The 24718-nt window shown below is 41.6% G+C and overlaps 1 protein-coding gene across 16 annotated transcripts in view; it reads right to left on the bottom strand.

Moving 5' to 3' along the window:
- Positions 1-2783: 2783 nt before the first annotated feature.
- The window catches only part of fnbp1b (formin binding protein 1b), a 65222-nt gene continuing 43287 nt past the window's right edge, over positions 2784-24718 (bottom strand). For 3 of the 16 annotated variants that reach the window (XM_080476633.1, XM_080476623.1, XM_080476634.1), the window contains exons 8-17: positions 24083-24229; positions 20633-20824; positions 18803-18991; positions 11979-12014; positions 8815-8924; positions 8576-8708; positions 7229-7350; positions 6912-7072; positions 5759-5917; positions 3211-3654 (exon numbers count right to left, since the gene is read on the bottom strand). In XM_080476633.1, the coding sequence (XP_080332759.1) occupies positions 3647-3654; positions 5759-5917; positions 6912-7072; positions 7229-7350; positions 8576-8708; positions 8815-8924; positions 11979-12014; positions 18803-18991; positions 20633-20824; positions 24083-24229 (1257 nt within the window). In that variant the 3' untranslated portion in view covers positions 3211-3646. Of the gene's footprint in view, positions 3655-5612; positions 5918-6911; positions 7073-7228; positions 7351-8575; positions 8709-8814; positions 8925-11978; positions 12015-12317; positions 12333-18794; positions 18992-20632; positions 20825-24082; positions 24230-24718 lie in introns of those variants that run through there. The other 13 variants (XM_080476632.1, XM_080476630.1, XM_080476625.1 and 10 more) reach the window with 10 other exon arrangements.

The following is a 24718-nucleotide window of genomic DNA, read 5'->3' as shown; positions in this document are numbered from 1 at the left end:
AAACTGCATCTATGTGTACAGTATCTATTACAGCCTTCTTTATTCTTTGAGTGACTCAATGCACCACCTTGTGGCACAAACTAATATTGCAGTATTAAACAGGCCGCAATGAGTTGGATAACATGTTGACACAAAGAATATGTCACACAAATGTCTTTGAGAAGAATTCTAACTTTATCTCTTTGGGCGTATTTTAGAATATATTTTGATATTCACACGAAACAAAAAATGACAAAATGTATATTATGTATCATCAACTGATTTAAAATGTGATTATATAAAAAATACTGACAAATTAATCCATAAGCATAAGAAAGTTTGTGTTGTAATTATAGATGAAGTAGCAGTTTGAGGCCTCCGGCCGCGTCTGAACTCCTCAGATAACGAAAAACAAACCACCAATGATGTATTTTCCAGGCATATTTAATTGGCACAGTAAACACAATACAAAGTATTCAGTGCTCCGAAACACAAGCATGGGCTACCAAATGGAACACGAACGAAAAAGTGCAAAACACACCATTTGGTAGACCTCACAAAGAAAAACAAAAGAAAAGAAAAAAAAAAAAAAGAAGTCTTACTTTGCAAAGCAGATAAAGTAATGGTAAGACTCTTATTTTGACTCTTAGTTAAAATAGATGTTTTTTTTCCTTTTTAAACTTTCTTTATATATTCTTATATATTCTCTCTAATTCCAACTCGCCGTTTCCACTGTACAGGCAGGTTATTCTGGAATATCGACTCGAAAGTTCTGTGGTGGAGTCATTTTAGAGCATGGGCAGCCTACCATAAAGCTACTGCTGCTGCTGCTGCTGCTGCTGCTGCTGCTGCTGCTGCTGCTGCGCATTGTGCCACATTAGATTTGTCATTTATCACTCAGAATTTTTTCCTTTTTTTTTTTTTAAGAAACAAAAGCAGCTTTTTTTTTTCTTTTTTAAATCTTCACATGTGAAGCGATGGGAAGCAGGGAAGCATACATGACACTTTAAACCTCGATTCAGCGGGCACCGGATCATCTCGTCCTTCTATCAAAAGAGTCCACGTGATCGTTTCATGTCCATCGTTCCTCCGTGTTTTGGGAGTGGAAGTGTTCATGAAGGTCGGCGTTAAGATGAATTATCAATGGCTTCATTCAAAACACAAAACGATGGAATTGTTACTCATGTTTGCAGTTATCGGGAGTAAGCAAACCACTTTCCAGCTTAAAAAAAAAAATTAAAAATCACTGATGATCTTCAAATATAAAACAAAGATGTTAAAATCACGTTATGTGCCATTGAGCGGTGGGGGGGTGATCAGTGGTCATAATTCCTCTAAGCCTGACAGTTTCATGATTTAAAAAAAAAAGAAGAGATTATCACATTAATCCTTTCACATCAGCATCATTCTTCCTCTCAGTGAGATCAGGAAACCCAGTCAAGGCCCAGAACGGGTGATTCAGTCACAGAACAAAATGTTGATCACAGTATATTTTCATATACAGTAGACAGTAGGTGGTTCGTTTAAATACATCAGGGTTTAGTTTTCTTTTTTTGGGGTGTAGGGTAACTGTTGCTGGGACCAAGTGGAGGCATTTCCACACAGTGATTAACTGTAAACTAACACCAACTTGCATTGGACACTCATCAAAAACATACTGAACTATCTTTTTTTTATTTCCTTTTTTTTTTTTTTTTACATACATACTGTACTGTACTTGCAGTAAAACAAATGCACAAAACATCCATGGCCTATCTCTGCATAGGTTCAGTCAAAAAACATAATTTCAGGTCCCTATCGTCCTCTGTAGGGGTGTAACGGATCCCAAAACGCACAGTCTGGATTAAACCCTGACTTTGAGTCATGACTAGAAAAAAAAACTAACTAGTTAAAACTAACCCACTTCCATTTTCAAAATGAGGGATCTGATTTCGAAACATGAAATTGCAGTATTTGGCCTTTTTGATTTCTTGCTCAGTCATAGATTTCTACACAATTCTCACTTTAACCCTGCTCTGTCATTACATTCACTGCAACTCTGAATCACGATTCAGGAAGCCAGATTTAAAAAAAAAATACAAATACAAATAAAAAAAGTAGCCGCAGCATCAAAACTCTTATTTAACACTGTTACGGTTGATTAGTCTGCGAGTCTCATGCATGTCAGCTGCAATCCGTTACACCGCCACCTATTGGTGATTGAACTGGGAAGAAGACTGGGAGGAGGAATTCACTCGCTTGCTGTTAAAAAAAACATGGAATCATGCTTTCTGAACCATCAACAGAAAAGACAGATAAAAAAAAAAATTAGAATAATAAAAAAATAACCACAGGCACTGAACCCAAACAGCAGCATTCGGGTTATTTGGATCAGGATGACCAGGCAATGAGGGTTAAACTGAACAAGAAAGGCTTGGAGGCAGGGGGTAGGGTGAAGGGAGGGGTGGGGGGTACTGGGGGTGGGGTTGGGGTGGCGGGTGGACGCGTAAGCTTGACTTACCACCCGCACCGCCGCCTCTGAGCCGCCATCAGAGGGGCGAGGAGGAAGACAGGGCAAGCATGCAGCACACCACAACGTTGAGAGACAGATATAGAGAGGGACCCTCCCCCCCGCGAGCTGTTGCAGAACAGAAAACAGAAAGGGGGGGCCGCCGAGGGAGGGAAGGAAGGAGGGAGGAGGTGTGGTCAGAGAGAGGAGCGGACACCGGTGACACGAAGACAAGGTGATGAAAGTGATGGTGATGGTGACCCATCGTTCATCTTTTATGGGGGGGTGGGAGGGGGGTCTTTCTTTTTCTCTTTTTCCTGTCCGGCTGATTCCTAGATATGTGGGATCGATGACGGTGACGAAGACAAAGACTCAACAATCACTCACATCAAACCAACAAGCTCAAACCACACAGATACGATGATTAGCACCTTCGCTTTTTCAAGTCGGATGGAACCTGCAAATATGGATGTGTTTCAGTGTGTGTGTGTGTGTGTGTGTGGGGGGGGGGGGGGGGGGGGGGGGGTCTCCATGGCCTTGTAAAGGTGAACCGAGGGTGAGTCAATGAGTGAGTGAATTTCTTTCTCGCACAAACACTCGGCTTCATCCAGCTGGTTGGTAGTCTGCAGGCTGCGGCTGCTGGCCTCCGTCCTGTCTCTGACCACACCCTCCCCCATGTAAGAGTGTGTGTGTGTGTGTGATAGGAGAAGTGGTAGAGCCGGGGGGGGGGGGGGGGGGGGGGCGAGGAAGCCAAAAGCTCCGTAGCTGACCACGCGCAGTGCAAGCGAGTTAGTTATATTAAAGAGGCAAAGCTTTGCTGGAGGAAAACAACACGAAGCAACTCGGGAGGCTGCGGCCGTGACTGCTGAATGAGTGTTAAGAATGGAAAGAAGAAGGGAAAAAAAAAAAAAAATGGTAATGAGGGCTAAAATTTAGATGGATTACTCGCATCGTCGCTTTAACTCGCAGAGGAAGCGCAAACACTGTTGATACGTTTTCGAAAGAGAAATTCTGATGCAATCTAATCGGCCGTGTCTCGTTTTTTTTTTTTTTTTTTTTTTTGAGGTCATCTTTCGCGTTCTTTCTCTGACTCGGCGAGCGCGTGAGGGGCGTGGTGGTTTTCTCGGCGGCGGCGGCGGCTGCTGCTTGCCCTGCCATTCCTCCGCCAGTCTCACACTTTTAGGAATCTGCAAAGAAGAAAAAAAAGAAAAAAAAAGAAAAAAAAAGAAAACGAAATACAAACAAAAAAAATGACAAAAGGAAAAAAACGTTAGCTTTCAAAGGAAGAGAGCAACCCAAACATTCAGATGTGGAAAGGAGGTGAATCCTTTAAAATGACAATAACAATGTAATCTGCACATACAGTGAAGAGCTTTATCAACCCTAACCAAGAACGTTCAGTTCGAAAGCAAGTTACAACTCACCCGCTTTGTCACAACAAGCTTAAAGAGGACCTATTTTGAATCAATCATAAGTGTTAAAAAGTTGGATAATGTTCATAGAAATGCAGGTCAGATGTAAAAGAATGGCTTAAATGCATGAAAAAAAAGCAAAAACTGAGCCTCAACGGTGCCACAGAGGCTCAGTTTTGGATGACAGGATGTCGTTCGGACAAAGATGTCCTTATATGGTCATCTGCTGCAGCCACAGCAAGTGGGAAGGATGCTGGTGTCAAATCACATGCACAAGCAACGCAATGCTTTAAGAACACGACAAAGTCAAATGGCTGATACTGTTTGAGAAATAAGGATTTTATTTTTAACTGTAGCTCATAAAAATATACTTTTATGGAAAATTTTGTCAAATTATAAACAAAAGAAAAACATTTGGTTTATTTTAAAGAGCTAAAGTGGCTAAATGTTATGGACACAAGATGCACTAAAGTTTACAGAGATTCATTAAAAAAAAAAAAAGAACTTATACTATCTGGAAACATTGAAAAGCATCAGAGTAGGTCCTCTTTAAATCCAGCCATTAAAAAAAAAAAAAAAAAAGAAACACTCCCACAGATGCTGCAACATACAACACATATAAAATAATTTTCAAATAAAATACGCAGAAAGTTTTGCCAGCGTCGAGCTATAATGACATCCTGCATGTAATAACTCCATGCTGTGAGATTAACAAGCCATCAAGGTAAAAAAATTAAAAACCACTGAAAAGACGTCGACATGATGACGATGGAACGCCGTGATTTCTGGTCTGGAGAACGCAGCATGTAATGTGTCGGTGTAGCAGTAAAGTGAAATGACACAGAGGCCGTACACACCATGCTTCGACAGTAAACACAGACCCATGCAGAAAACCACAAAGCTTTAAAGTCACGCCCAGCTCCAAATCTCAGTCCAAGTCTCACCATAGAGCTTAGCACAGCTAATTCTCAGTCCTTTTATTCCTTTACCACTGGCCTGGAAGAAAAGGACCAGAACAGCCCAACACTATCATTATCAAAAGGATTATTCAGAAGGGGGAATTAAAAAAAGGAAAATAAAAAATTTGTTTTGAGAATAACTTGATTAATTTAAAGAAAAATCAATGCAGAGGGGGATAAATACGATCACAGCTTCTTTTGTTTCCTGTTGTATCGACACTATAATCTACAGCATGCAACAGTTGAAGGGGAGGATCTTTTTTATTGTCTTTTATTCCAGTTAACCTACAAAAATATGTCTTTGTATGTATTCACATTTTACAGAAGATTTAAATTACATTTGCATGATTGCACATCGAGCATGCTTTTCCTTTTTTTAGGTACAACAAGCGGCCGAAACGTGATGATCTCACTTGATTTCACTCGGCGGAGTGTTTTGATTTTAGATATTCAACCAAGATCAGAGAGCATGTCAATTTGAACGGAATAAGATACGATGAAAATTTTCAAGCTCAAAAAAATAAAAATTAAAAAAAACAAAACACTTTGAAATGTACAGACGATCACTTTTAGCTTCAAGTTTGCCTGGTTTGCTTCTACTGAACACTAGGGGGCAGTGCAGTGAATAAAAGATAAAGAACAGCAAGCTTCCCCTCACGCACTTCGTGTCTGTAGTATTCGATTGGCTCGCTTTACATTCAGCTTGATTTTTCCGAAATCTTTCATTCGAAGCTCGATAGCAGTACAAAGTGTCTCTCACATGTCACGAGGCACAAAGGGACAAATCTGATTGGTCCAGAGACAGTGTATCTGAGCTACCAGTGACAACCTATAATCTTTTGCCCCACGAATGAGGGGAACAAAAAAAAAAAGAGCTTTTTAGAGCACGAACTTGCTGAGTTAAATGTATGTCATAGCACCTTTGGCATTTGTTTCCAAAATGACCTCGACGTAAGACGTGGGGACGTATCCCTCCTCGTCCTCGTTCCTCCGCACGCGCGTCCAGCCGTCGCCTTTGTCCTCCTCTATGACGTACAACAGCTCGCCCTCCGCCACCGAGATAGTGCCCTCGTTTTTACCTGCAGGGGGCGAAGGAACACAAATAGCTGAGAGGAGAAATGACACGATGATAAGCGCAATGCAGCGGTGAAAAGAAAACCCATCTATTACCCCGAGCACTTAGAGGAACTACCCTTAACCAGGAAACCAGATTACCGCAAGAGAGGAAGAACCAGGAGAGAAAAAGTTTAGCAGTAAAATAAAAAGTGTATGCTGTTTCTTCCTATAAGGACATAAGTACCTTGAAACGCCTGCTTTTTCAATTTTCTTTTACTTCTGAAGAAACTCATGAAGTCATTTCAGTTATAACCTGAACTATATGTGTTCAAATTTACCTTCATTTTATCTGTTTTATTCCACAATCTCTAGGAATGACTGTATTGTGACTGTGTTGGGCGCTATATAAATAAAGTTGAATTGAATTACCTCTATTTACCTGATGGGTTGTTTGGAAATGTTGCAAATTTTCTTTAAAGCAGTAGATCGATTCACCTTTTTAAGGCTGTATATATGCATTTAATAGTTTCATGAGGTTAAGTAAAGATGATGATAGTACTATAAATCCGTAAACTAGTGGCTACTTGCATTGTTTCAGCTTTTTAAATTCCAGCTCAGTTCTTCTTGCACTAGATTCAAACGTCACCAGGAGGCCAGACACAACTCTTTTAAAATCTTGAGACAAGCCGGTCATTATTAGACTTTTTATTATCAACAGCTGATCCAAGGACAATAAATTGCATTAGGTGACAGGTACTAGTTAAGAGATGTTTACATTTAAAGTGAAAGTTATAGTAAATCAAAAACTCCCCACATCTGGTTTTTTTATCACAAGTCTCCACCTGCAGATATCTGCAACACTGGAGGCCATGAATCAAACCCACATAGAGCTGTGACTCCCTAATGATGGTGCAACGTGGTGCGTTTTCATTTGAAGTAGCCGTGATTCTCTATCACGGAGACCGTCTGCCCCGTTTTTCACAAGAACAAGCTGGAGCAGGAGCCGCGGTGTTTTACCGTCGAAGGGGTACAGGGCCTTGCAGGTGCCGATGGTGGGCAGCGTCTCCTCGTCGTCGAACTCGTCGTCGAACTCCGGCGTGGACGAGGTGGGGTTGGGGTTGAGGTTGGCTTTGACCTGAGTCTCTGAATTCTGCTCCTCTGTGTAGCTGCCATCCGGGCTGCTCAGAGGCCAACACACACACAGTAAATATACTGTGAAAACATAAATAGTTTTCTTCCAAAACAAACGAAAAAGAAAAAGAAAAAAACCCCAAGCTGGTACTTTTTTTTTTTTTTTCTTTTATATGCTTAGTGATTGTCTGAGTATACCATACCTCTCTCTGTCCTGTGCACAGTTGTTGCTCACGGCTGTGCTGTTTTGGGTCTCATAGATTCCGCTTCTCCGGTGTGAATCACTTTTCGATGGCATCCTCTCCTCCACCTCCGCTAACCAGCCCTGAAACACACACATCGTGTCGCAAACATATAAAGCTTTCATGTCTAAAAAATGGCTTTTTTTTTTTGTTTTTTTTTAGTTAAGCTTCTATAAGTTTAAGCTGCTGGAAGCCCATTCAGTGTGTCTTTTTCTGTGGTCTGTGCTGATTATAATATCTCTTTAATATCGGTGGATATTGGTGCAGGTCCACCCCACTATCAGTTAACACTTTCTTCTAAATTTAGTGTAGCTTTACGTTTCTTCTAATCCCACTGTTTAAAATGAAACCCCGCACACACACACACACAGCCAGATTAGAATAGTTTGGTGCACTTTACCCAGTTTCCAGGCTCCAAGTGTTTTCTAACTAAAACGACATGCTCGACTAAATGTTAAGACATTTGTTTCTTAACGCGTCTTCTTCTAAGAAAACCTGACACACTGCGTCATCGTATTATACTCTTATGTTTGCAAAAATGACTCCAACTGAGCCAAATTTTTCACACCTCATTTAGTTTTCTCTCTATTTGAGCCAAAGATTGCCTGAATAATCTACTTTTTAGACCTGACTTCGATCAACCTGGACCATCTTCTTAGTTCAGCTGCTTTATGTTTAGGCTGGGAAACGCATCAACTGCTTTCTTTCTTAACGTTCCATTCATTTATACACCATCCTCGCATGGGAAAGTCGTCTGTTTTTTTAGTTGTCTCTACCGTGAAACGAAAATATAGATCCTAATCTGCACTTTCTGTCAACAAAATGTTATTTTACTCTTTGTTGTTCTTTTCTGTCTCGTCCTTGTGTTACTGTTATAAAGATTGTGTTTTTCCATATTCCATTTAAATGTTGAGACTACATTGTAATTGTACCTATATATACGAATCAATTGTTCCTTCCTTCTCAATACTTCAAGCCTGGAAGGAACTTGTTATTGCACGAGTCAAACGAAATCTTTCCAAAAGGCTTGACAGCAGAAATACCTCAGCCTCCACCTCTCGTCCCATTTATTTACAGGGTTACACCTGGTCTGAGTTCTGGGAATTCTCTCGCTCTATCTTTCCCCTCACACTTGCACTCCGCTGCATCACTTCTTCTCCTAATATGGCCGAGCAGCGGGCTTCTTTGGATCTGACCTCGGCCGGCGATTGTGCGTCTGAGCTCTTCATTATTTACCGCTTCACATAAACCAAACAGGATCGCTGCGCCAACACTAACAATCTCAGCGGCGACTGGTACTCGACTAACCTCGAATTTCTGCACTTCAAACTGGAGCTTCTCGATGTTCTGGCCTATTTCTGATAGCCGGGGGTCCACGCTTGCCGGGTCTCCCATCTGAGGGTTCTTCACGTAAACGTCTTTCATCTTCGTCAGCGCGTCCCTGCCAGAGCAAATCACCGGAAGTCAGCTGAAGTCTCTGGGGCGGCCTGAGAAGGCGTTGGTGCTCGTGATCAACGGAAAAGGGACATTTAGGGTTCTAAAGATACCTCTGGTCCATCTCTTTTTGAATGTCTTTATTGAGTTCATCGATCTTGCCCTGCAGCTTCTTCCTCCTCTGCTCCGGCGGGAGGTGACTGAAGTCCTCTGGTCCAGAACCCTGCGAGTCCAAACACAGAGAAAGAAAGGCAGGAGGGAAAAAAAAAAAGAGAGAGAGAGAGATAAGAGGGGAAAAAACTGTGAGGAAACAAGAAACTTCTTTGCTTCATTATTTTTGTGCTGCTGTTTTAATGGGAATATTTCTAGTTGAGGTGAAGTATCTCCGTTTACTGCAAACCCTGTGAGCCGGGACTCGTAAATTAATGGACAACAGCTCAAATAAATGAAGGTCTTGTTATGATCAGGCCTCGTGATTCATCTGGAGGAGATACTGCAGCTGCTCTGGAAAGCACACCCACTAAGAATTAGGACCTTTTTTTTTTTTTTTCTGTAAAGACTTGAGGCCTTTTCACCTATTCAGTCGCCCAGCGCCGTCTGTGAATGCATCGGAAATGTAATAAACTATTAGCTCCATCCGTTCATTGCCCATATAGAGTTTCATGGCGAGCCAGCTAATGGGTCTGAAGCTCTCCTGACAGGACTGTGTGTTCTTACTACGGAGGGAGTGCGAGAGGTTGGCTGGCCCTCAGGTCGTATTTCCTGATGAGACTCTCCAGTCTCTGAATTAACTCGTACTGCTCAGCACTCCCTCCAACTTTCTGTAAACGTCAGTATAATGAGGATGATCAGACTTACATTGTGCTCGCTGAGCCCTATGGAGCTCAAACGTAGCAGGTTGTAATACTTTAATCTGGTCACCTATAACTATCTGGTGTCTGTGGTCAACAAAAGCAAGCCGAAGAACTAATGAACTATGAACTAAAGACAAGCGTAAACGCTTATTTTTGTGGGCATTTATTCATAAACTATGGCAGAAGTTTTTTACGCTTAGTGCTCTGCTTGTTACAAGTACATTCAACATTCAGAGTTTCAAAGAAAAATCTCATTTATCTTATAAAAACCCTTAAATTTAGCTCTGCTGCCATATATCGTCAAGGTTTTTTTGGGGGTAATTTGACATGAGCCTCCATCTTTGACACTGTGATATTCATCTCCCACATGGTGTAATATTGAACCTTTCAGTAATTTACTTCCTGATAGGGAAACCAAGCGTTTTACTGCAGTTGCATGGATCAGAATAACTCGAACTGTGCGGACTGAAAAGGTCAAGGCCTCGTGTGCCGAGCTCTCACTGGGATGGGTCACCGTGGGACGGGAGCGGCTGGAGCTACACACCGGAGGTGGGGATGCACTTGCACGTGAGCCGGGGTCAAACACAGCCACTGAGTTACCCTTACCCTTTCTCCCCGTATCGGCATGCAACACTAATCGGGCGTGCAACATAAGAAGATCTGTCAGTGGTCATGCAGAGACATGCTCCTCCATCACTGGCGAGTCACGGGTTAGTGTTCACTCTTGACAGTACCATCGAAACACATACCATCTATTGTGCAAAATCATTTCTACAGGGTACAATTTACACCGAAACAAAAGGCAGATATTTAGTAATTTGTTGGTTTTTGTGACCACTATGGATTGCGAGGATAAAAATGTATCATTCCTTATGGATTCATGCATTGATTTACTAAAAAAAAAAAAAACATATGAAGGAGAAACATTGCATTAAAGGCACAGTGCAAAATTCTGGGAAATGTTTATAGTATTCTTTAGGTTACACTATTTAAATTTACAAGTTGGATTACACAGATTGATCAAACAGCACAATCGCTTGTGTTATATTGGTTAAATCAAGAATGAATTATAGGTGTATTTATCCTCTGTTGTCACTTAATTCTGTGGGTGACTTACACCTTTCTTCTCAACAAATAATTGTGTGATAGTCAGAGTTTACATGCTAATAGTGGTCATCATAATGCCCAGCAAGTCATATATTGGAATTTTTATATGAATAAGATGTGAAAACAGGATGCTAGAACCCTTTATAGAAATCTAGTCAGTTTTAAAAACTCTTTTTTGTTAAAAATGGTCCTAAAAACATATAACTTAGGTCATTTCAAACTGTGTTGGCGCTCATATTCTACATATAGTCTTGTTTCTATCTTTCAATAACCCCTCAGAGTATTATTTTAGTGCTCACCCTTCCACTTTGAAATGGTCTTTCCTGAAGATATGAGGCTCACGCAATCCCTGCACACTTTTACAGTGCATTCACGGCCCGTTTTGTACATTTTATTATGTCACAGACTTTCTCCAAAATGTATTCAATTCATACATTCATTTGTTATTAAATTAATAATTAAAACAAAAAAAAAACCTTTTTCACATGTTCATTATGGATTATTATGTGGAGAATTATGTCCGTTTAGGAATAAGGCTCTAACATAACAAAATGTGGAAAAAAGTGAAACGCTGTAAAAACTTCCTAGATACACTGCAAATAAAGAGTGAATACACTTTTTTTTTTTTTTTTTTATTGCAGTTATGTAATGTTACAATTTTATTCATTTCCACTTCACTAACACGCGTTAATTCAAAGTGCTGCACTGAATTTAATGATTCCTATCCTGCAGTTTTATCATTATGTTTAGAGATTGTGCTGGTTTCATGCTGGTTTGAACTGGTTTCTGATTGGTTTTACTTGCTTTCTGGCTGTTGTAAACTGGTTTCAGACTGATTTAGACAGGTTTCAGATAGATGTAAACTGGTTTCAGACTGATTTAGACAGGTTTCAGATAGATTTAAACTGGTTTCTGACTGGTTCAACGTGGTTTGCACGGGGGTATCTCTGCGTGATGCAGAAAACAACCTTCAAATCTTCACAAACCATGTTTCCGATGTTTTTCTACGAAGATGACAATTATTATTCAGTTAAATGTCATTGTTATTAATATAATACTGTATTTCCCAAAATGTTGAAAAGTTCCTTTATTTCTCAAAGTGTGTCTTCTGAGGTTTCATACTCATGTGTTAGTAAAAAAGAAAGAAAAATAAGAAAATATCATAAAACTTGCATGCAGTGTCAGTGTCGCGACGTAAGATAACCACTGTCACCAGATCCGATTAGTAATCTGTTACTGGACGTACGATTTGTCGAGACAACAGGGACTACGAGAGACGGACTAGAAGACAGACACCATAGAGTAAATCTGATCACCTCAATGAGATTCCGGACGTGGGAATTGAGTGTGATCTGCACCACAGAGACCACACAGACACAGATTGGGAGAGACAAGACAACCACAACATAAAAAAAAAACAAAAAAAATGACAAACAAATGAGACACTGACATAAGTCCGAGGTCCTTCACAGCAAAAGAATTAATCAACTTATATCCATAAAATAACACCAAATTAAAAAAAAAGAAAGAAAAAAAAAGCACCACAGAAACTTAACGGCGTAAAGAAACGTTGTTAACAATGTGTTACTTGGGAAGACGTGACATGCGTGCATGGTCATGCCGCTACGGTCGTGCGGTTATACGGTCATGCTTACCAGCTTGAGAGAAAGCTTCATGGGGAAGGGGGGAAGAGGAGAGGAAACAAATGTGGAAGGACGAGAGAGAGAGAGAGAGAAACAACAGATAAAAGTCAGGCCATTTGTTTCATTTTCCTCAAAACAGCTAGTTAACCTGTATTTTTTTTAATAATGTCTTACTTTGTCAGACTTCACCATGTAAAGAAAAGAGGGTGAACCAAACCTTTTGGCTTAAAGGCTGAAGGATTTGGATTTAAATGTCGCACAAAAGCTCTATTTCAGCTTCAAAGCCCTCACTCTTTTCCATTGTGGTGAAGTTTAACACTTGTAATATGATGTATTAATGATAAAATGGATAATAAGTTGGGTAAAGGGCCAACCTACACAAGCATGAGAGGTTGAGGGGGAAGGTGAGGAATCTTAATAGTCAGAGGGAAGACAGATGAATATCAATGTAGGAGAGAAGTACAGGGAGAACAGGGATGAAGAGTACTCTTTACTTCTTGATCCCCTCGCTGCTGCCAACACAATGGCGTGTGAGAGGCAGCAGAGGGCGCCAAAAGCACGTTATCACAGTAGCAGAGTCCTCATGTTGACATGGAGGCAGATACTGTACAGACAGGCTGAAGAGACGCTTTAAAAACAACCACTGAAGGAAAAATCTATCGAAAGAAGAATCTACACCTGCTGATTAGAGACATTAGATAAATCCAAGTATTATTGATTGAAAATACAATCAGACTGGAAAGGATGAAAAAAAAGTGATGTAACAGGTTTTTTTTTTCCAGATTCGTTGAGTGATTTTTCAAGATTATGAGGCTGTGTTTTGAAGAGTAAAAAGCAGGTGAACAACCAATAAGCTGGTTTAGAGCCGGAGCAGATGATTTGTAATCCTGTTACGGGCTCACAGGCTGGTGCACTGAGGGAGCTCCACTGGCTTTCGTCCTCTAATCAAGTCATCCACCTGAAATGGCCTCGCCGCAACGCCTCGGGTTCACTCTCACATCACCTCCGAACGTCTTAATTACTTTCACATCTTCAAAGTGAATTCCCGATTCCACTAAAAGGAGTTTTGTTTCTCTTCACAGCAGATCGAATATGGACATAATTGTAGACCATAGTCCATAAATGTGAATCTTGGTACTGAAATTAGTAGATTATGGTTGAGACTTGGCTTGCACAAGCATCAACCTTTATCTGTGAAGCTGCTTTGAAGCTTACTGACATAAATTAACACTTTTTTAAATTCGGATATTTGCATTTCTCACGTGTGAAAACAGCAAAAATCAATCTGACATTAATTTTGGCAGCAATTTTTTTTCCTATACAGCAACAATATCAGTGCATTTCTGTATTTACAGTTGTAGTACGGAAGGATTTCTCCGATTTGCTTGCCGAGTACTTGCTTTTACTCCCATTATAGCAAAACTACTTTGATTTTTTGCTCAGTTTTTATAGAACTCATTTATGTTGAGAGTTAAAATCTTAGATAACAAGAAAGACAAAATATCATTACTGTCCCAAAGTAATGGGCACTGGTATTATTTTTTTCTTCTTTTTTATCAAACAAAATAAACATATGTACATGTAAGGATAGGGGCTGTTTTAAAACAGATAGCCAGTATAATTATTTAAAAAAATGTCTTGGTCATTAGTTTATGAACATTTGCCTCTGATCACTACAGAGTTGTTTCACACACCCAGACAGACATAGATATACATCTATAAATAGATATAATGGAGCTCACAGACAGGTAACACTGCTGCATTATGGGATATTAGCACAAAAAATAAAAAATAAATAAAAAAGGCCTGGAGGGGTGAATTCCGGGTACTGTAGGCCGAGCCCAGATCCAAAGTGTGACCAACACCTCCCGGCTGATTTTAAAGACCACATGTGACGTTGTGGCTGTGTTCAGACGTAGAAGCTTTTGGAGCTTTTAATGCTGCCATGTAAACATTAGCGTACAAGCAATGAACACTGGAGCAGTTCAGTTGCAGTATAAAGACAATACAACGGAGGATTTTTCTTGGAATTGTGTCATGCAAGTATCCAAATATCCCATCGGATTAGTCTGATGTTTTGATCAAACGCCAGTATAAACAGGCTGGAACGGGATACTTTATTCTTTGGGCCTGAGGACTGAACCGCAAGCATGAACACCGCCTGAGTGCGATGAGTGATAAGTATCTTCATAGCCAAAGTTCCCCCCCGCTCCCACTTCCCGCAGGTGCTTGTGACACTTTGTGAATTGACCCCTTGTCGATGCTCGGCGGGGAAGCCCTGAGGCGGCTGCCGGCCGCCGGCCAAACCTCAAGCTGATACATGTGATGCGGGATGAAGTCATCGCCTCGTCCGATCATTCGTCTCGATTATACACGTCAGCACCATGTGATCAATACCGAGCCAGCCACAGACACTAGCCTCCTTTGTGAGGATGTTTTTGCCTCATCAAATGGGAAAAATAAGTTTCTGACGAGGCTACTGCCTGTGGGGTGTGTGGCTTTTACTAATCACACACACACACACAAGCGCACACACACACACATATTCATTCATTATTTCAAGCAAATACCTGCTCAGACAAACTCACACACACCGCCAGTGTGGTACTCACTGATTCCCATGTCTCTCACACACACTTACAACATATTGCCTTGCTTCGAAAGCATATGTGGGTCGGCCCAGAGTCCTCTTCATAAGCTCTTTGTGATAAATGAGCGAGCGCGGAGATTGCTGCTGTGGTGGTCGTCAGAGAGAATAAAGCTTTCGTCAGAGTACTCAGCAAAACAACAGCGACGTCTTAAAGCTCTTATACTCTACACACCGCTTAATGTGACTCCTAAAAGACACAGCCCCAGCCCCCCCCCCCACCCTTCCAGACAGCGCACATAAACACATAAATACACAGAGAGTGACTGTGGATGGAAGTAGACGGCTAAGATGCAGCACACAAAAGGCTCTCCTGCAGGGATACACGTTCCTCCGCAGCACAGAGACACATTTCCCTCCCGCCTCCACTGGCACAGCTACTCTCATCCCAAACGTGATGCGCTCTTATCGCTGCGAGAGGCGGCAGGAGAATACAGTTGTGCTTTATTGACTTGCCTGCAGTCGTTACCACAGAAAGTCCACGGCTTTACTTTGCTTCCCTCAATCTTTACACATGCTCTCCGCAGGGGTCCTCTAGGATGGGTTTCAGCTTTTTAAAGCCTTTTTAGTAACAAATTCTTATGTATTATATTGTTTATGTTAATGAATCTGTATATCCATGATAAAGATGTAGCCTGTAAACCAACATATGTCCCCCAAAAATTTAAAATGATTGACTAATATGACTATTGGACTGCACCCTTTATATATGGGTTCCAACTTCCATCTTATCCTTTTTACTTACTTAAGTCTTGACTTCCCATTCTCAGATTCGGACTGAGGCTAGACCTAGCTCTATGACTAATGCATCTTATTTTCCAGTTTTTTGCTGAAATCAACAGAAAATCAACAGTTGAATCACTCACTTTCAGCCCACTGAGACCATCCTGTGTCCCTAACACCAGTTAATTCAAATGTTCCTTCTCCCCACAACAACCACAAGTGTAAAAAAAAAAAAACAATAGTAGTATCATCTGACACATGTGTGAATCATATCCACTCAGTAGTGAGGAAGTAAGTACATCGGCATTCCTGGTTCTTTGTGTGTCTTTTTCACAGTCTTCAAAATGTCCTGACAGCTTTAAATCCCACACAAAAGCAAAAAGCCAAAGCAACTCTACAATATTTGACTCTCTTTCATGAGTCGTCCTTCAAAATATCTAAAGTTGCCGCTCGTTCAGGCCAGAAGCAGGCCTGGTCTGTTTGTAAATGGTAATATAAATCTCCCCCCGCTGACATGAAGCAGCTGTTCAGAGGAATTAACCCAAACCAGAGTCGGAGCCGGTGTCCCTGAAGGCCTTATTTAGAGGATTACCCCGTGCCTCCTGTTGTCTTTTATTTACCTTCAATATCAAGCAGATTTACTCACCAAAAAATACTCTAGAAGCGTCTAAATGAGACAACATTGAAATACATGACCAACAAACAAGTAGTCACCATGAGAGATGATGTGATGTGGAGAATATAAAAGAAATACGTATTTGGTTTTCTAAAGGGGATTGTCACACTGACTTTTCTAACCTCTGAACCTGGACTTAACCTCTGTAGCATTCTGAAACGTTCCAGTAAGGTCAAGCTTCAGCCGTTTTTCTTTTATCTGTACATGGTGGAAAACAATGTACGTGATTCAACTCTCCTGTGTGTGTCTTTTATCTCTCTTCTCGAGAGCTGTTGCAGCACTTCCGCTTTCAGAAACGTGCACTTCCTGTTAGATCTGTCCCACACTGCAGAAAAATACTCACTTCCTTCTATATTTTAGGTTCTTTTTGGGCCTCCTTTGAATCGCTTCCTCTACGATATGTGTGCCGCCGCACACACATTGTTCTCTCTGGCTTTTTCCAGACGTCACGTTAGCACCGATTCAAAACCCGTGTTTTCACTTTGAGCAGGAGTTACCCTTTCATTATGAAGGTAAACAAAAACTGTATTTATGGGGTCCGGAAGGAACACTCTGTGTGTGTGTGTGTGTGTGTGTGTGTGTGTGTGTGTGTGTGTGTGTGTGTGTGTGTGTGTGTGTGTGTGTGTTGACGCCCAATCCTGAGGTCAGGAAGAACCGGGGAGGGCGAGGTGCACCAACGGGAAGGAGTGATGTGACCTTCCCTCGTGACAGCGACTCAATTTCAATGCACAGTGGACTTTACAGTGGATCATCACACCCCCAGGATGCTGGACTGACGCTGATAACACAAACCCTCCGTGAAACGTCAACTCTCACGGCGCAAAACGCTGAAATCTGTTCTTCATCATCTTCATTGTCTTATTTTACGTCGAGGTTATCAAGCCGAGCGTTGGAAGAAAAAACTATGTGATATTACTGTGGCAAAAATGAAAGAAAACAAAAGTACCCAGGACCAGATGCCGATTGTCTGGTGGTGTTGAATCAAAAATCTTTTTTTTTTTAATCCAAAGACATACTTTTGATTTCAAACAAGGGTGTCATGTGCATTTTAGTTCAAGGGGCCACATACAGCCCAGTTCGAATAGCCTTTACATTTTAAACCTGAAATTATTTCTTTGTTGTGAAGCACAATATTCACATTTACCCCTGAAAATTACTACAATCTTGACAAAAAGCCAATTTCAATGCTCCGTTCTGGTGCAAAATACCCCCCCCCCCTTGCATTAAGCATGTTTATACAAACTCACCCTCACAGTTTCGAGGCAAATGCTAGTTTGCTATTTTTCATGTCAGCACCTCTGATATCTCATCTTGGGTCTCAATGTTGTGTTGTGTTAAGAAATGTGTTCAAAAATCTATGTTTTCTTAGAAATTTGTACAATCTGCTTGGTGGTGTGGCCTGATTGGAGCTCTTACGAGTCGGTTTCAGCCCACGGACTTTATGTTTGACACCCCTGATTACATCTGCCAAGGACGTAATACAATCATCAGCACTGATTTTATCTGTTTGTACGTCTGTTAGCGAGATTATTTCAAAACTACAGCACAGATTTTGTCGACATTTTCACCACAGAGAGGTATTAGGCCATGAGAGGTCCCATTTAAAATTTTGCGGCAATCCGGATTCATTTTAGAGGCTTTTAAGGATTCTGTCAAAACTACATGACAGATTTTCACCAAATTTCTGAGTCCAGGTCAACCTCACGTCAGAAATCTGTGATTGCTCTTGTTTAAAACAATAATAATAATAATCTATGACAGACTGGTGACCTGTCCAGGGTGTACCCTGCCCTTGCCCACAGTAGGCTGGGATTGGCTCCAGCACCCCAACTCAACTGGAAAAGCGGGAAAGAAGATGGATGGATAATAACCTATCGTATAACAACTGCCCTCTTCAACGATTGCAACACGTGTCATCAAAAAAGTATCAACTCCTTGATACTTTCAACACTCCTGCATCACTTGCGAAAACAATTAAAAAACTAAAAAACAAAAGGAAATAATCTGCCTCCAGCAAGTACACAGGGAGCACTTGCAGTCTCCATGCCGCTGCCAAGAGATGGCTCTGGGGACGGGGGGGGGTTCTAGTTTCAGTCTACGGGAAGGAGGGAGAAGGCGGGTGAAAAGGATCTGTCCTTGTGAGCAAAGTTAATATGAAGAATGAGGGGACAAGATGAGTGAGTCAGACGGGTACAGTGGAGTCATAGTTGTGCGCTACAGGAGCATGCTGGAGAAGCACAGAGGCTGGAGCACTGTATGAGTGAAGGCGTGACACCGGTTTCAGATGGATTTCTTTCATTCCAAGACGGGAGAACTGAGCAGAGTGGGATCACGGCAGGTGATTTAATTTTGCACGACTTCACTCGTACAGTGCAGCAGGTACAGACGTCAATACACAAAACGCACACGTGCAACAAAGCTTGGCGGACACGCACACACACACACACTTACCCCTCGCCTCAGGCTCCGGAGGCAGTGCATTTTGGGTTTGGAGGCCATGAAGTCGTTGAGGCGGTGGGAGAGGGGCTCCTTGTGCTGCTTGGGAGACTGGGGGTCGTTGGGAACAGCAGAGGGTGAGGGCGGGGATGAGGCTGGGGGGGCAGGTGGGGGCTGGTGGGGGGACGTTAACAGGGACATAAGCTACCAGTAAGAGAGGGAGCCATGACGGAGGAGAGGAGGAGGAGAGGAGGAAGAAGAGGGAGAAGAAGTAGAAGGAGGGAACGAGAATTCAACGGAAAAAAGACAAAGGAGGAAAAAGGAGGAGGGAACACAAACGAAATAAATAAGCCTCCTACAAATATCAAAAAAAATAAACACACAACAGAAAAACCCAAACAGAACGTAAGAGACAACCTAGTGAATGAGTCGTTATGTTGGAAGATAAAAACTTCAAACACACTGAACGTAAAAAAAACTAAATAAAAAGAAGTAAAAAAAAAAAAAAAACAGAAAAAGAGTGAGAAGGAAGCATAAAAATGTGTTAAAGCAAGCAGCGGCAGCAGCAACGAAGCAAACAGCGGAGAGTTTTAATCCAAAGCGCATGCCGGTTTCCATTTTAGAAATCCCCTTTTCCATGTTTCATTTCCTGTTTTCATCTTCCCTTTCCCCGACCCTCATCAGCTACGACGAGAAATCCCAGAGGACGCCGGCCGCCGCGTTTAAGGCCGCTCACGGTGCGAGTGCCTATCGCTGTCCCGAAAACATCGGGACTGCGTAATTCATCCAGCAGTGGTTCAGGAGTGAGAGAGTGAAGCGGTTGATGAGTCCTTGGATACCACACGATGCGCATGCACGGGCAAGTGTTTCAGAAACAGAATTACGAGAAACTTTTTGTCCCAGTCGCTATGAGGCTTTCATGCATGTGTGCTTGTAAAGAGTGGAAATACCTCATTAGTGCGGCTCCCAAGCAAAAGCTACACAAAAGTGTGCTTCATTTTTGGGAGATTCACACTACTAGCGAGTATTAAACATTAGTTTTGTCCATTTGGGTACCTTTTGGGTTTTCACATCTGCATCCAGTCATTCCCCCCCCCACACACACACACACACACACACACACACACACACACACAGTCACTCGATTACTCACTCATGCTCTGGTCTAGTTAAAATACCCACAATGCCACCAGCCCATAAGACAGCCAGAGATCAGTTTAGTTATTTTTTTTTTTTTGCAGTTCAGAAGCAAGGAGACAAAGAAAGCTACTGAATGCCGATCATCGGCCCATAGGGGGGGAAAAAAACCCCAGCAAAAGGCAGACTGTTACTTCGGATCAGTTAATATCTGCCAGTTGAGTCCGTCCGTGAGAGCGAAGATTGAAATACATTAGTGTGTGTTACAGAGGGGAGGCTCCCAAAAAAAAACAATCAGTGAGGGTGATCGCCGGGGGAAGGGGGTCTGGGGGGGGGGGTCGGGGGACAGGTGGCAAATAATAACAACAACAAAACAAAAAGCCAGTAATAAAGAACTAGCAACTAAATTTCTCCAACTTAATATAAGAAATAAATCAGAAAAATGGAGTCAGTACTAGCAGTGTGACAGACACTACAAATGTAAACATTAAAACACGTAATACGTCTACAAGCCACTCCAATACGAGACGCCACAACAAATAGGACGTAGCGGGTTTCTTTGGCCCGCCCACCCCCGAAAACATAAAACTCCACACTCAGGTGCAAGGTGACCTCCCGGCGTGAGGACAACGCGCTCGAGCCCGCGAGGCTTCGCTGCACGCCTGAGTGTGAGAATGACTCTGCGTGGGCTGTTCAGTCGTGTGTTACCTTGCTCTTGTTCTTAATGAAAGGCCACAGTTTGCCCTTGGTCTTGCCGGTGGGCCTCTCCTTGCCCTCTCTGGAGTCTGACAGGCTGGTTTCCGACACCGTCCTCTTCATGGCCTGGCCGTAGTCCTGGAACTCCACGTCTCCCGGGGGCTCGAACCCGGACTTGTAGGACTCCACCACCTGCTTCGAGTCCTGGGGCGGGAGACAGTGGGAGCAGCAGTTGGTACAAGGGGATCACTTATAAAGATCATTTTACCAATTTAACAAGCATAGAACCTACTAAATAAATAGACAAATAGCATGTTTGTGTGACGAAACAAGAGTGCATGGTAAAAAGCCAAAGATCAAATATGCAAACTCCACACAGAACCACCCCCCCCCTTAAAATAAGGATTAACCTCTTCAAGATGAGGTGAGGGAGCTAATCACAACGCCACCATTCAGCTTCCCCAACCACAACATTAATATTAAATTGTTGTACTACAGTCACTTGATCTCACAATCTACTCAAAGGGGAAACATAAGGACACAATAATAGGTTCCGGTATGCAGAGAATATTCTAATTACTTACAAATAGTAGAATATTGTGCAAATTGTGGCAAAAATCAGGCCCAAGCTGAACAAACAGTAGCTATGACGTTACGCTGCAATGTTTAGCAGTAGCAGCGAGTTGTTTAAATGTGGGATGGGTAAGTTACTTTAGTGTTGGTAATATACGAAAACAAGACATCATGCCAAGAAAAAATAAGTTTAAAGTTGTGATTGTAGTCCATAAATGATGGATGAATTCATCACGATGAACCTGTTTAAAGCATCTTATTGGTGCAACAAATGAGACATATTTTTTTCATTAATATAATTTGAAAATGGAAAAATGTGTCTAATTCTGTCAATAATTTTGTTGATTCCTTAAACAAGTGACGTTTAAATTCATTTAAATAAAAATAAAAAAATTGAAGGATAACGTACCAATGAGGAAAATAAAAAGAAAATATGAAAATAGTCCATTTCAATGCAGTATGTGTATGTCCTTAGCTAAAGCACTTTAGTGCTATTTTGGGGTCAAGTACCTTTTCTTTCTATTTGAATGCAAAAACAAAAGCAACAGGCTCTGTGTCTCGGTGAGACTGTCCAGCTAATCAGCCGACCTGCAGATAAAACGTGACACACCAGTGAGCCGCCGCGTCTGTTTTTCTCCGCGTGATAACAGTTAGCCAGTGTGTCACGAACGGAAAGAACAGAAAGCCCGCCATTTATTTCTTTAGAAGAAACAGGAAAAGACCTCAATCTGTCAGGCAGGAGTTATGAGATTGAGATTGTTGGACTCAAGACGCACAGGAAGAAGAGCATTAATCAAACTGCAGCGTCCCCCGGCCTATCTGAGGTGATACGGGACGAGGCCGGGGTCCGATATTAGCTGCTGTGCTCCTCATAGAGGAGGGGAAGAGAGGCAGACAGAGTGAAGGCGAATGTGAGAGGTTATCCACTGTCTCTGTTTACTGGAGCCAAACGGTAACAGGCCGCCGTCGGCTCCCTGGAGCTGGGCCAAGTTGTTGGCGGGGGGACACCTCAATACATCTTCCTTTTAATTTAGTAAGAACACCGATTAAAGACTATCAAGCAACCAGAAAGAAGAGAAAGGCCACGGTGAACAGAATGACGACAGGAAGAAAAGTGACTTAAGGTGATTTCCAAAGAAACGACCTCATCAGATCGGTGGCAAAGCGTGACAGGACAGGACTGAGTCTCTCAATTTCTGCAAATGACGCATGAATGAGGCAGATGCTTTGCTCAATGCAGCATAATGACACTTTTTTTCCCCCCGTGCTGCGAGACTCAATACAGAAATGTTGATCCATTCGGTACAAAGGGTAGCATTTAAAGAAAAATTGATATTTACACACTACATACTAATTTTATGGAAAATGGATGTGTGTTTGTTTGTTTTTTTTCACATCAAAGAAGGATGTTATTACAGTATTCAAAGGATCTGTCTTCCCAGCTGAACTTCTCATTCTATCATCGCGATGCGAATTACGGATGGATAAATAAGCCGCGCAGCTGCACTCATGTCAGTCAGATACCGAGGCGCAAACTGATGAAGGAGGACTGCAAACGCAGGCATGTGAGGAGATCTTTGTCTCTGGAAACGAGACACGGCACTATTTACTCAATATGCAGCATTTTCAGTATAATGTCATTTTGATGATTTGGGATAACTTACTTTTTAAAGACCCTTTTTAAAGACCCTATTAAAGTTTGACTGGAGAACAGGTGATGAGTGGTTTTGTACAATTTTATCTTTTTGTGAACTTTTTTGTAAACTAGTAGAACTTGTTAATTCGTCAGCTTTGATAGAGGAATCTGTATTTATGGCAAGTTCTAATGTTATTGTCACAACATAAGTGTAACTATTCTGTTCATCATGTGCCAGTCTAATTCCCGGTGTTATCTACTCGATACTAATAAGTTAAGGAAACTGGTGAGAAGGCCTTGTATAACCAACTACAAATGAGAAATATGAAAAGCTCTGTGCCACAGACAAAAAAAACAAAAAACAATGTGCTAAACATATAACATATGAAATATATAGCATTGACAAATCAAGTTCAACAAAAAAGAACTTGACTGCAAGAATATCTAAGCCATTTTTAAAAGCTCCAAACAAACTCCAACATCAACGAACTAATATATCCACTGATTTAATATGAAGAAACGTCATAAAAAGCAGATGGAAAAAATGTAAGTGTAGATCATTTTACATTTTATAAATGAAGATCAGTTTAGAAGGTTTAACTCAAAAGTTATCAGAGTGAATTCATCCTTTGTATAAGTTGATCAAAAACCTCAGATCAAAGTTTAAACCGCTTGAGTTTCTTGACTTAATAATCTCAATATTTGAAATATTTGAATTCAGTTGGGTTTTTCTTATGAAGTTTCACAAGAAGTTCTGATAGTAACGTTTCTTTCAACGTTGTTATGACGTCAGCCGTGTTTCTGTTTTACTCTCGAGAAGCTTGAGTGTGTGTAGCGCTGAAGTATAAAATGAGTGCACTGCTCCTTTAAGAGGAACCAAGTGTGAGTTTTAAAACAGAAAGCCCACGAGAGGAACTCACGGGGGAAACACATCGAGTTTCATCTCATTGATTTTTCTTATTGTAGAGGGGAACCCCCCCCCCCCCACACACACTCAAATTTTATAAATTTTCTTCACCTTCTCTCTTTGACTACATATCCCACCCACAAAATTCAGTTTTTCACAGATGAATTGCTTTTATTTACCCCCAAAAGTCCCCCCCAAAAGTCCCATTCCATGGACACATTTGTTGCGTAAGTGAAAGCTGGATGGTTTTGTATGTGGGTTGTGAGTGACAGACTGCGGGAGCGAGTAATACGTCCCATATGGCGCCGCTCGTGCGCGTACGTATATCATCGCGCATAACACTTACAGCTTTGGGCTCGATGGACTCGGACGCTTTCGTCATGCCGTCTAAACACTTCCCCACGATAGGCAGCACTTGGCGGTCCACATCTGCAAACGTCTTCATGCAGACTCCTATCCTCTCGATTCTTTTCTCCTCCATGTCTTGAAGTTTCTGGAACAATGTGCAGACATAATCACGCATGGACATACAAGCAGGGGAAGGACTGTATTTGACCGTTTATATTATGTATTTTCTGATGCTGAGTTTGATACAAGAAAACCAACAAACGCAGTAAAACATCTCATTCACGGGTGTCAAACTCATTTTACTTCAGAAGCCACAATGTGTGTTGGTGCTTAGGGCTTGTACTTTCCCTTTGTATTGTGATATAACACAATGTCTGAGATTAATTTGGCTTTTTTTCCCCTGAAATCTTTCCCGCCACGGCTTAATGTTGGCAAGAGCCTTTCGTGGCTGTTTTCACAAATTCAGCCCCACAGTATGACGTTAATGCTAATTTGCTTTCTCTGCTGCATGACTGACCTCTCTGCTCTGGTTTTGACTTGCGGGCCGTATGTTAGACACCTCTGCTCTAATAACACGCCTTTTCTGATAGTTATCTGAATATTTTGTGTAAAATCCCTCATGTGCGTGTACCAT

This window comes from Lipophrys pholis (genome assembly GCF_963383615.2).
Source record: "Lipophrys pholis genome assembly, chromosome: 12".
NCBI classification, from domain to species: Eukaryota; Metazoa; Chordata; class Actinopteri; order Blenniiformes; family Blenniidae; genus Lipophrys; species Lipophrys pholis.
The sequence above is the reverse complement of the archived record's forward strand: the minus strand, read 5'-3'. Positions and strand labels throughout refer to the sequence as shown.